General features: G+C 35.6%; 1 protein-coding gene across 1 annotated transcript in view; it reads left to right on the top strand.

The window, feature by feature from the left end:
• Positions 1-13,736, top strand: part of FSIP2 (fibrous sheath interacting protein 2) — a 129,866-nt gene that overhangs the window by 16,189 nt on the left and 99,941 nt on the right. The window contains exons 8-9 of the mRNA XM_059928283.1: positions 4,049-4,175; positions 6,600-6,689. Of these exons, the coding sequence (XP_059784266.1) occupies positions 4,049-4,175; positions 6,600-6,689 (217 nt within the window). The remainder of the gene's footprint in view (positions 1-4,048; positions 4,176-6,599; positions 6,690-13,736) is intronic.

The raw sequence follows: 13,736 nt of genomic DNA on the forward strand, positions 1-13,736 counted from the left end.
TTTCTGGTCTGCAAAATTTCTGCTGAAAAGTTAGCTCAGAGTCTTATGTGAGTCACCTTGTACATAACTAGTTGCTTTTCTCCTGCTGCTTTTATGATTCCTTCTTTAATTTTTGCCAATTTAATTATAATGTGTCTTGGTGTGGACCTCTTTGGGTTGATCTTGATTGCGTTTCTTTGTGCTTCCTGGACCTGAATGTCTGTTTTCTCTCTCAGGTTAGACAAGTTTTCATCTATTTCTTCAAATAAGTTCTCGGTCCCTTTCCCTCTCTCTTCTCCTTCTGGGACCCCTGTAATGCAAATGATAGTGTGGTTGATGTCCAGAGATGTCTTAAACTCTCTTTATTTTGTTTAACTCTTTTTTTTCTTTTTTCTGTTCAGCTTGGGTGATCCCAACTACTCTGTTTTCCGGTTCACCAATCTGTTCCTCTGTATCAGCTAATCTGTTGATTCCTTCTAGTGTATTTTTTTTTTATTTTTATTTATTTATTTATTTATTTATGGCTGTGTTGGGTCTTCATCCATGTGCGAGGGCCCTCTCTAGTTGCGGCAAGTGGGGGCCACTCTTCATCGTGGTGCACGGGCCTCTCACCATCGCAGCCTCTCTTGTTGCGGAGCACAGGCTCCAGACGCGCAGGCTCAGCAATTGTGGCTCACGGGCCCAGTTGCTCCACGGCACGTGGGATCCTCCCAGACCAGGGCTCAAACCCATGTCCCCTGCACCGGCAGGCAGATGCTCAACCACTGCGCCACCAGGGAAGCCCCCCTTCTAGTGTATTTTTAATTTTAGTTATTGTATTATTCAGTTCTGTTTGATTCTTCTTTATGTTTTCTAACTCTTGTTGAACTTCTCACTGGTTCATCCATCTTCTTCTGTGTTCCTTGAGCATGTTTATGACCATTACCTTGAACTCAATTTTATCAGGTAGATTGTTTATCTCCACTTTATTTAGTTCTTTTTCTGAAGTTTTGTTTTTGTTTGGAACATATTGCTCTCTCTCCTCATTTTGCCTAATTCTTTGTGTTTATTTCTGTGTATTAGGTAGATTGGTTAAATTTCCCAATCTCGAAGAAGTGTCCTTATGTAGGTACCATCCTGTGACCCCCAGCAGCACACTCCCCTCTGGTCATGAGAGCTCTGTGCTCTAGGGGTGTCCCCTATGGGGGCTGCATGGGCCCTTCTGTTGCTTCTGCAGTTGCAGGGCTGACTACTTCGGTGTGCTGGTAGGCAGGGCTGGCCCCTGGTCTGGTTGGCTGCCAGGCCATGCCTCATGTGATGGCTGCCTGCCCACTGGTGGACATAGCTGGGTCCTGGTGCAGCTGGTTACAAGTCCCAGGGGGTCCCATGTCTCGTGCCAGCCAACCGGTGGGCAAGACATGTCCTGGTAAGGCTGGCTATGGGGCCTGTGGTGGCTGGGTTAGGAACTAGTCACCTGTTGGGAGATGGTGGGTCACAGTGAGGCTGGTTGTATGGCCCGGGTGGATCCCAGGACTGGTGCCAGCTCCCTGGTGAGAAGATCATCCCCCAGTGCTAATAAGCTAGAGGGAGGACTCCAAAATGGCACTTACCAGCACTGGTGTCTTCATAGTAGAACAAGCCTCCCAAAATGGCTACCACCAGCATCTCCATCTCCAGAGGGAATGCCAGCTGCCTCCTATCTCTCCAGGAATCTCTCCAAGATGAACAAGTTGGTCTGACCCAGGCTTCTTTCAATTTACTGCCTCTGTGCTGGGACTTATAACATGTGAGATTTACATGTGCCCTTTAAGAACAGAGTCACTATTTCCTACAGCCCTCTGGTTCTCCCATACACAAGCCCTGCTGACCTTCAAAGCCAGATGTTCTTGTGGTTCGTCTTCTTGGTGCAGGACCCCCTGGCTGGGGAGCCTGATGTTGAGCTTGGACCTCTTTCTCCTTGGGAAGAACCTCTGCAACTGTGATTATCCTCTTGTGGGTCACCTACCCCAAGGTGTGGCTCTTGACTATACCTCACCTCTTCCTCTCCTACCCATCTCATTGTGGTTACTTCTTTATATCTTTAGTTGTGGAAAATCTTTTCTGCTAGTCTTCATGTCATTCTCACAGTTGCTCTGCAGATAGTTTTAATTTTGGTGTGCCAATGGAAGGAGGTGAGCTCAGGGTCTTCCTACTCTGCCATCTTGGCCACAGCCTCTCATTTTGTAATTTTTTTTTTCTCTCAGTGTTTCATTTTAGATGGTTTCTTTTTCTGAACACGTATTAATTAATCTCTTTCCCTGCAATATCTACTCTGCCATTAATGCATCCATTGCATTACTCATCTCACACATTAAAAAAAATATTGATTTGGGCCCTTTTTATATCTTCCGTGTCTCTTGTTTACCTTGTAAATATATGGAATGTAGTTATGTTTGTTTTATTTTAATTCAAGTATAGTTAATTTACAAGTCGTGTTAGGTTCAAGTGTGCAACAGTGATTCAGTTGTACATATATAGGTATATATAGATAGATGCTTTTTCTGATTCTTTTCCATTATAGGTTATTACAAGATACTGCATATAGTTCCCTGTGCTATACAGCAGGCCTTTGTTGTTTACCTATTTTATATATAGTAGTGTGTGTATGTTAATCCCAAACTCCTAATTTATCTCTCCACCCACTCCCTGCAATCCCCTTTGGTAACCATAAGTTTGTTTTCTATGTCTGTTGAGTCTATTGTTGCTTTGTAAATAAGTTCATTTGTATCATTTTCTTAGATTCCACATATAAGTGATATATGATATTTGTCTTTCTCTGACTTACTTCACTTATGTGATGATCTCTAGGTCCATCCATGTTGCTGCAAATGGCATTATGTAATTCTTTTTTATGGCTGAGTAATATTCCATTGTGTATATATATATATATCACATCTTCTTTATCCATTCCTATGTTGATGGACATTTAGGTTACTTCCATGTCCTGACTGTTGTAAACAGTGCTGCAGTGAGCATTGGGGTGCATGTATCTTTTCAAATTAGAGTTTTCTCCAGATATATGCCCAGAAGTAGGATCGTAGCATCATATGATAACTCTATTTTTAGTTTATCTGTTTTAATGTTATCTTTAATTCTAACAGCTGTATCATTTCTGGATCATTTTTGATTGATTACTCACTTTATGGGTCATATTTCTGTGCTTCTTTATATGCTTGGTATTCTTTGATTAGATGCCAGATATCTTGAATTTTATATTGTGTGTGCTGAATATTTTCAGCTTTTTATAAATACTCCTTAGCTTTTTTTCTTGAATGTAGATAGGTAGTTTATTTGGAAATGGTTTGATTTTTATAGGTCTTGCTTTTTAATAGTTGTTAGATGGGGCCAGAGCCATGTTTAATCTGGGACTAGTTATTCCCCACTACTGAGGCAAGACATTTTAGTACTCTACCCAGTGCCCTATGACTTACAAAGTTTTTCTGGGGTGGCTGGTGAGAATAGGCGTCATAGGTAGGGGCCAAGTACTGTTTTCTTAATCCTTTGGGATGATCCTGTCTTTGGTCTTGGATAGTTTCCTCACATACACATAGTGATCCATTCCATTGCTGACTACTTTAGGAAATTCTCTGAGGATTTCTGGGTGTTTTCCTCTGTGCCGCTATCTCTTTTCTGGCACATCCAGTGTCAATATTAGTCCAGAGATTTACAGAGAGAAGTCAAATTTCATGTATGATATTATGTTTACCTATGTTAGGCGTGAGTGACTCTTGGTTAAGGAATCCTCCAGCTGAAGATGATTTGAAATTGCCTAAATTCACCAGGAGAGCAATGCATTGAGATGCTATCTGATCTGAAACTAGACACCCTGAAGGTGTGCAGTGAGATAAATTGCATCTAAGGGTTAAATATATTCTTCATGTTTGACCATGTGTGGAAATTTACCCCTTACTACCCTCCCAAATTTGTACTCAGAATAACCTTACAAGTCACAAGTCTTGCTCATTTCCAACATACTATCACATTTTAAATATTTATTTGTATTTCTACACAGCAAGTTGATGTTAACCAATATACTTCTTTAATATTTTAGAAACAAGCCCTTCTAGAGAAAAAAATGGCTTATCATTTACAAAAAATGCAAGAAAGTGGCATTAAAAGAGAAGATACGAGGAAAAATACAATTGATTACAGAGAACAAGATGGACCACATTATGAATGTGAGAACCTTAAGGGCTGATGTAGCTATGTAGAAAGTGCTTGTCTGTGTATTTATGTAAAAGATCCTTTTACACAACTCTGTTTGCTCACGCTTGCTACCTGCTTTGTGCCAGGGAAGGGTTCTAGGCATTTCCCTATCAATAGTTCAAGTTGAAAAGTAGACATACACGTAAAAATTAAAATAACCTTATCAAGTGGTTCAGCAGACAGGCTTGCCTATATTGCAGTTCTAACCAACTTCCCTGTACTTAATGTATTTTTTGCTACTGAAACCTTAAAAATTTGTAAGATAATTGCTATCACGTACCAACATGGTGTTCTACTATTTTGCCAGCCATAAAGAATAGACAGTACCAGAAAAGAACACAGGGAAGAAGGAAAGGAGGAGGTAGAGAAAGATAGAAAGGAACAAAGGAAAGGAGGCGGTAGAGAAAGATAGAAAGGAACAAAGAAAGGAAAAAAGGGAAGAAATGAAAGTTTAAAGGAAGAACATCAAGTCATTACTTTGTTATGCCCAGTATCACCAGCTTCCTGTTATTTTTAACATTTTAAGACTGTAGTAGGATTTATTAAATTAATTAATGATATTAAAATTTCATGGCCAGAATACAAAAATGTAGACTTGTTTTAATTATCTGTGACTAAATGTATCAGAAAAGAAAATAATAATCTTCCATGAGTTATCATCATAGCATCCCATCAATCCTATCTCTGTCCCATCAATCCTGTTTCTATGTGAGAGCCTCCCTTTGTCACTTAAGTAGATTACTAACTAGTCTCCATTGGCTCTTATTTTTACCTACCTCAGATCCATTTTTTACACTGCTACATAATTACACGTAAAACTCTGTTCTGCTAGTTTTTTCTCCTGGCCTCAAAACTTAAAGATCCCCATTACGTTTTAAATGAAGCTCAGACTTCTTAGACAACCATTCATCACCATCTAGGGTCAAACCCAAACCTAACTTTATTTCACATTACCTCCTTGAAGAAGGCAGATATGATCTAGGGGTGATATGCTTAGGCTCTGGAGCCAAACTGCTGAAGTCGAAGTCCTGCTTTACCATTGTCTAGCCATGTAAATAGCTTGAACAAATTATTTAACCTCTTTGAATCACAGTTTCATCATGTGAGAAGAAAATACTCCTAAATCCCATAAAAAGCCCAAAAGTTCTAGCCCATAGTAAGCATTCAATTAATTTCATTGTCTAATCAAACGAGACTGCTGACCGTTCCTAAAACACAAGTGAACTTGTATACTTCTGGGCCTCTCTTTATCCAAGTTTCTAGCCTGGATTGAAATGCTCACTGTCCATCTCTTTAACTCCTGGAATTCTTTAAGCTCCACTGTAAGGGACACTACAAAAAGTCTTTCTTGATAACTGTAATTGGAAGATACCTGTCCTTCGAATCACTTATAGTACTTTGTATTATTCTTAATACATGTATTCCATACTTCCCACTGTCTTAATTACCTATTATATTGTAACTCCCACCTTTCTGTTTCACAGAGCACCTAGTATCGTATGTATATATGTATATCTTTGTGTGTGTTTGTATACATGCATGCTTACTGAATGGACTAATTCAGTCTCTTCAGCTCATTGAGATAATGATAGCAATTTCATCCTTCAAAAAAGAAATCACTTTAGAAACTATATACATCCCTGCATCAACAACCGTTAACTTTCTCATTTAATAGGAAAAGAGTTTCAAGAAGACATTTTTAAACACTTGTTGCCTCAAATCCCTTTTTCTGAAGAAGTGGGATATAAATTAATTTATTTTATCAAGGTGACAAATGAAATTGAATTATTCCTCTATAATAATGTTGTCATCTTCCACCAAGTAGACAGCTTCCAGAGGGACAGAGAGAGTAAGAGAGGACAGGAATATTGGGTGAACCTGCTCCAATGAGAAGACAGATCACTCTCACATTTGACAGCCTTAATGAAAACCCATTGAGCGCACATGCTGTGAGGATCCTTTGCCCTACTAAATGGTTAGAAACAGGAACTATAATTTCCTTTATCGCAAAGGAGGAATATGTATTTGGTTGCTTATGCTAGGCTGTGAGGTACATTCAAGAGTTGCAATTGTCACTGTGGGCTGGTGGGTCTCCAGCCAGTAGCTATATTGGTATCCATCCCTACAAAGACAAAATGGCGTGTTACAGTTGAGCCAGGTATAGCTTTTCTCTCTGTCAGAGGAAAATTCTGTCCTTCTATCTTTTAACTTGAAGGGATAATATTTGAAGAGTAATCGTTTTTCGCATTCCTCCATCTTCTCCAATACCTCCCCACAATCCTAAATAGAAATTAGCATGTAGGCTCACTTCCTATTGGGCATGAAAAGAGAGCCTGTCTTGGGTAATTCTGTCATCATCATTATTAAAAATAAATGTTTTGTTGCATTTCTTTAAGCTTATTCTCCAAAGAAGAAAAAGAAGAGTAATGATGACATAAAGATAGTTTATCCTGTTGGTGACCAGAAAGCAAATAAAGGAGCATATGGTAATTTAATATTGTGATAAGAAATATTAAATAGTATTTTTGGGAAAGACTGAATTTGGATGGCCTTTTTTGCTTAAATTCAGATAATTCCTCTGTTCTTTGTTGTCAAATGACAGATTTAGAGTGATGCTTACAAACAATGATATAACCTCTATTGCTTTCAGAATTTCATCTCAAGTTACAGATTTAGTGTTCTGAACTTATCATCATTTTAGACAAATTAAATGGTCTATTGCTGCTGAATGAAAAATACATGAACGTAACAAATTGCAAGATAATTTTTATATTGCTCAAAATGATTTTTAAAAACTCTGAAACGCAAGAGGGAGGGGATATGGGGATATATGTATACGTATAGCTGACTCACTTTGTTATACAGCAGCAACTAACACAACAATGTAAAGCAATTATACGCTAATAAAGATGTTAAAAAAAAGAAAAAAACTCTGAAGTGAGTCAGAAATTAAGTTTATGTACATTCACTCAACCCACTATGGACCCCAGTGAAATATCACTTTCTTTATTTATATCATTCTATGTTACTTCATGTTGTCCATTAGAGCTCATTGGATTAGACCAGGAACCCAAACAACGGCATAAATATCCTCCAAATAATATACTATTAAAAGTATAAGACTGTTAAAAATTGAGCAATATGAATTCTTCTCCCATATTAAATTTCCAGGGAAAAATTAAAGTATAAAAATTAAATCCCTTTGTCTTTATCAGTTAAATTCTAAAGAAAAAGTTTAAAATCTTTCCTTCCATGAGTGTGTAATTTGATTAGTCTCATAAAGTCTCTGGGATAAGACAGGGTTGCCTTAGCTGAGGCTGTCTTCCACTCAGGACTACTGAGGTTTACTTAATTCAGCTCTAAGCTTTAAAGACCAAAGAAAGATTTTTAAAGTCCAAAGATTTTTTGGTCCCATTTTTAAAGTCCAAAGATTTTTTTTATAAAATATCAAAGAGTTACTTACAACACATACAATTATGACAACACCAGCCACATATCTACTAAATGTAGACAATAAAACTAAATTCTCAGTCTCTAAAGCAGTTATCTCATGCAGAATGATCTTCTAAAAGTCTAGTGTTGAATGCAGGCCAGACTGGTCTTACTAATGTCAAAAAAATCTCAGTGTTATTGGAGGAAAGGATGATAGATGGAAAATATGATTTTCAGCCTCACTAAGGTACCAGTCTATCTGTGACAGTTGTCCAGGTATCAAAACTAGAAATTTAATTAAGCATAGTTGGGAGACAAAGATGAATTCTAAAACTGTATTAATACATATCTGGGGGTGAGAGGATCTATTTCTATCCTCTAAGAGATTGGCAAGTGAATCACTCTTGTTTTTTGTGAATTTTAGAAATGTACAGTAGTGATATCACAATTCATTATATATTAAAAGTGCCCCTCTTTCCCATTCACCATAATCAAACCTCCTTAGTTTCCGTCTCATCACTGAACTGAGTATGAACTCCATACAGTGTCACAACCTTTACACTCTTATGGGCAGTTTGCCCCCACGTTCTGTAATTGGCAACTATCCAAACAGAGTTCAGAGGCCAGAATTCTCTATAGTTCCTGCTTCTGATCTTGTCTCTGTATTTTTTCATTCTCATAAAAAGATCCTGGGGTAATTTATTTTGGTTTTTAAATTACCCTAAAGCAAAATGGAATTTTTTATATAATTGCATGAATTTTAACACACCTATGAATTTGTATGACCTCTACCACAATCACCGTGAGAACATTTACAACATCCCAAAAATGTCCATTTGCAGTCACACCATCTTCCCTCCCACTAATAAGCCCAGGCAACCACTGATATGTTCTCCATCACTATAGTTCTTTTTCCATTGGAAAATGCCTTGTAAATGGAATCATATGGTATTTGACCTTTTGATAATTGCTCCTTTCACTCAGCATACCTTTGAAATTCTTTCAAATTATTTCATTTGTCAATAGTTGACTCCTTCTTATTGCTGAGTAGTAGTCCATTGTGTGTATGTACCAGGTTTATTTATGCATACATCAGTTGAAGGAAATTTGCTTGTTTCCAGATTTTGGTGATTATGAATAGAAAGATCAGAAGTATACATTAAGCTTTTTGTGTGAACAAGGAATTGTTGTATATGTTTAAGTTTATAAAGAATTGCCCAACTGTTTTCCAGAGTGGCTATAGCATTTTGCATTCCCTATTTGCTATGCATCCTTGTAACTGTTGGTATTATCAGTAGTTTTTATTTTAGTCATTCTAATAGATGTAATGGTATCTCATTGTGGTTTTCATTTGTATTTGCCTGATGGCTAATGATGATGAATATCTTTTCATATGCTGTTTGCCTTTTGTAAATCCTGCCTGGTGAAGTATCTGTTGAAGCTTTTTGCTCTGTTGAGTTTTGGGAGTTATTTGTATATTCTGAATATAAGTATTTTTCAGGTGTGTGACTTGCAAATATTTTCTCTCAGTCTGTAACTTGCCTTTTAATTTTCTTTTTTCTGTTTCTGATTGATCAGTGTGTCTCCCCCTTTGCCCACATTGCACTGTCTTTGATTACTGTAGCTTGTTATTAAAATGTGGTATAATTCCAGCAACTTTATTTTTCTTCAAAATTTTTATGGATATTTTAATTCATTTACCTGAGTATAAATTTTATACTCAGCTTTACTGCAAAAATTATGCCAGGATTTTTGAATAAAGTATATTAAATCAATCTGTAGATCGATTTAAGGGGGAAAGAAATCTTCACAGGGTCCTTCCAATCAAGGATGTTTAGGTCGTCCTTGATTTCTTTCATAAGTGTTTTGTAGTTTTCAGCATAGAAATCTTGTATATGTTGTGTTATATGTATACATAAGTGCTTCATTTTCGGTACTGTTGTATATGGTATTTTTAAAGTTTGATTTCCAATTGTCCATGGCTGTTGTTTTTACTATGTCTCTTTATACAGATTTTTTAGTGGTTGTTCTAAGTAACGGTGTACTTACTTAGCTTATCACAGTCAACCCTAACTAGATATTCTACCTCTTTATGTAGAATTTGGAAACCTTACCACTATATATGTCTCCTTACTCCTCTCCCCTTTGTTATAATTATCTTATGTATTACATCTACATATACCAAACAGCCACTCAGAGTAATCATCATTTAAATGACTAAATAGGCGAAGAACAGCCTATCATATTTACTCAAATAATTAACATTTTGGTCGCCCGTTAATTCCTGATGTTTCTGGTCCCACGTTTCTTTCTGGTATCATTTTCCTTCAGTCTGTAGAACTTCCCTTAGCATCTCTTTTAGAACAAATTATCTGGCACTGAATTATCTTAGTTTTCCTTCACCTGAGAGTATTTTTATTTTACCTTCATTCCTGAATGATACTATTTACCCTTGATATCGAATTATAAATTGTCAGGCTTTTTTTTTTCCCCAAAACTTTAAAACTGTTGTTCTCCATGGTTCTGATGGATATAGATACCATTATTAAGATATTTTAATATAATTGATATGATATTGTATACAGTGTTTTGTGACTTGCTTTTTATACTCAGCATTATATTTCAAAAGTTTTACCTATGTATTGTCTGACATTTTACTTCCTTTCAGTACTAATCCTATCCCATTGTGTGAATATCCCATTGTGTAAATATACCACAATTTAATATGTTTTTCTTTTGGTGGAGGTATCTGTCATTTGAACAATATTTCACCAAACATTCTATACATATATATCTCCTGGTATTCATGGACAGGTGATTCTCTAGGGGTTATATGCCTCGATATGGGATTTCTGGGTCATGTTCCCTCTTCTGAGAAATTGTTTTTTCAAATCTCTTTTCCATTTTCTTATTGGGTTATTTTTCTTTCTCTTACAGATTTGAAAGATTTTTTTGGTTACACACTCTATTATATACATATATATGGTATAGCAATATCTTCTTCCAATTTGTAATTTGTTTCTATTCTCTTTTTATCTTTTGATGTACAGAAGTTCTTAGTTCAGTATAATAAAATTTTACATTTTTCCTTATAGTTTGTATATTTTGTTACTTTTTATTTGAGGTTCATTTCTATGAGTTCTCTTTGATATGGCAAAGACATTAATCTTTTGTCTTATTTGTGGCACATATTTCCATAATTTTGTTAATGACTTTTTTTAGCCTTATTAAACATTTCAAAATAAGCAAAAACCAACAGAATCCTTATGTGCCTATCTTTCAACTTCAACAACTCGTGGACAGTTTTGTCTTGTCTATGCTCTCAACTTCTCCCTGCTGCCATATTGTTTAAAAGCACATCCCACACATATTATTTCATCCATCAACATATCAATATGTACCTAAAAAATAAGGATTATTTTTTTAATGCGTAAGCACAATACCATGATCACATTGCACAAATAATATTTCCTTAATGTAATCAAATATCTAATCACAATTCAGCTTTCCAGTAATCTCATAAATGTCACAAAAATATTTTGACATTACTTTGAATCTACATTGACACATACTGCGATAGTTTGTATGTCTTTTGAGTCTTTTAATCTATAGGTTCTCCTTCCATATATTCCTCTCCTTCCCTCCCTCCTCTTCTTTAAAATTAGTTTATTTGTTGAAGAAATTGAGTTGCTTGTCTTGTTGAGCTCCTCAGTGACTGAATTTTTGCTGATTGCATCTATATGGTGTATGTTATTTCTTCTGTATTTCCTGTAAAGTATTAGTTAAATCTGTGCACTTTCAGGTTCAGTTTCTTTAGCAAGACTGATGCATACATGATGGTGTATCTTTCCATCAGGAGACTCATAATATTGCATTGTCTTTCTCTTTGTGATATTAGCAGCCATTTATGTGCAAGGCCTTGATCCACAAATTAATTATGGGTTACAAAATTGGGATATTTTTCCTTCTTCATAAACTAGCTAGAAAATTTCTAATAAAAAGAAACTTTCCCCCAACTACTGTTTGGTTACACTGTGATACAGGATACTTGAGAAAAGCAGGCTGATGCTTAATATTTTACCATCATTTATTAGTTTTCAAAATAATGAATTGTTTCAGTAGCATCTTCTAAGAGTGAGCAATTAGTTTTGTTTCATTATGAATTCACAGATTTATATAAATTTTATGCGCTTAAAAATTGCTATTACTGTGCTTACTAATGTTGAAATTGTGACACCTCTGGCCAGTGAGAGCCCCTTCAAGATAACTCTCGAGTCCTTTTTGACACAACCCTAGTGATTTTTGTTAGCTTCCTTGCTATCTGAGAAGACTGGACTATCCAAGCTTATCTTGTACACATTCAGTTGTTTCAACACCAATGAGTTTCATTGGTATCTTTGAGAAGATGAAGTAATCATATATAGTTGGACCTATTTCTGGACATGCTCTTTTCTTTTATTGGTCTATTTGTCCTTATGTGAGTATATTCAATAGCATTCTCTTAATTACCGTAGCTTTATAATAAGTCTTGAAATTTGGCAGTTTGAGTTCTCCAACATTTGTTGTTCTTCTAAGTTGACTTGGTTGTTCTAGGGCCTTTGCATTTCCATAGAAATTTTATTTTTTTTTATTGAAGTATAGTAGATTTACAATATTGCATTAGTTTCAGGTGTACAGCATAACGATTCAGGGTTTTTTTGGGCAGATTATATTCCATTATAGGTTATTACAAGATATTGAGTGTAATTCCCTGTGCTATACAGTAAATCCTTGTTGCTTATCTATTTTATGAATATAGTTTGTATCCATTAATCCCATACTAATTTGTCCCTTATTTCCTCTCCCCTTTGGTAATCATTAAGTTTGTTTTCTAAGTCTGTGAGTCCGTTTCTGTTTTGTATAGATTCATTTGTATTATTTTTTAGATTCCACATATAAGTGATATCATATAGTATTTGTCTTTCTGTGTCTGACTTAACACACTAAGCATAATATACTCTAGGCCCATCCATGTTACTGCAAACAGCAATATTTCATTATTTTTTATGGTCGCATAATATTCTGTGTGTGTGTGTATACACATACATAATACACCACATCTTCTTAAGCCAATCATTTGTTGATGGGCACTTGGTTATTTCCATGTCTTGACTATTGTAAATAGCAGTGCTGTGAACATTGGCATGTATGTATCTTTTCAGCTCTCCAATTTCTACAACATAGTCAGCTGGGATTTTATTTGGGTTCACCTTTCATTTCTTTTTCTTGCTGGCCAGGACCTCCAGAACAGTGCTGAACAAAATGGTGATCGTGTACATCCTGATCTTGTTCTAAAATATAAGGCTAAGTGATCAATATAAATTAGAATATAGTTCTGGAGATTTGAGGATAGCTTTTATCAAAGGAAGGGCATACCCTCATACTCCTCATTCACTAAGAAGTTTCATCATGAATGGGTGTTGAATTTTATCATGTTTTTCCTTTCATCTTTGAGATAATCGTCTACATTTCCTCCTCTTTTCTCTTACTGTGGTACGTTACTTTGGCTTATTTTTGAATGATAAACTAACCCTGCATTCTTGGAATAAGCCTCACTTATTCATTATGTATTATCTTTTATTGTATATTGTTAGATTCAATTTATTTATAGATTTTGCATTGGAGGATATTGACTGAGTTTTTCTTTTCTTGTAATGTCTTGTAATGATTTTTATATCTGAGTGATTCTGGTCTCAAAGTATGAGTTGGGAGAGGAGTTTACTCCTCTTCAGTTTTCTGGATGAACTTGTGTAGAATTAGTGTAAATTCTTCCTTTGGTATTTTGTGTAATTCAGAAGTAAAGTCTTTTGAGCCTGGAGTTTTCTTTGTAGAAATGTTTTTAACTATATATTCCATTTCTTTAATAGATATGAGGTTCTTCATATTTTCTATTTATTCATGAGTGAGATCTGATTGTTTTTGAGGAAAATCTGTCCCTTTCATATAAGTTTAATTTATTGCTATACATTTTCATAATCTATTATTTTTAGTATTATCTATAGACTGTTATGCTGTTATCTCTAATTTCCCTGATGATGGAAATTTGTGTTTTCTCTTTTTCC

Source organism: Balaenoptera ricei, chromosome 7 (assembly GCF_028023285.1).
Source record: "Balaenoptera ricei isolate mBalRic1 chromosome 7, mBalRic1.hap2, whole genome shotgun sequence".
Taxonomy (NCBI): Eukaryota; Metazoa; Chordata; class Mammalia; order Artiodactyla; family Balaenopteridae; genus Balaenoptera; species Balaenoptera ricei.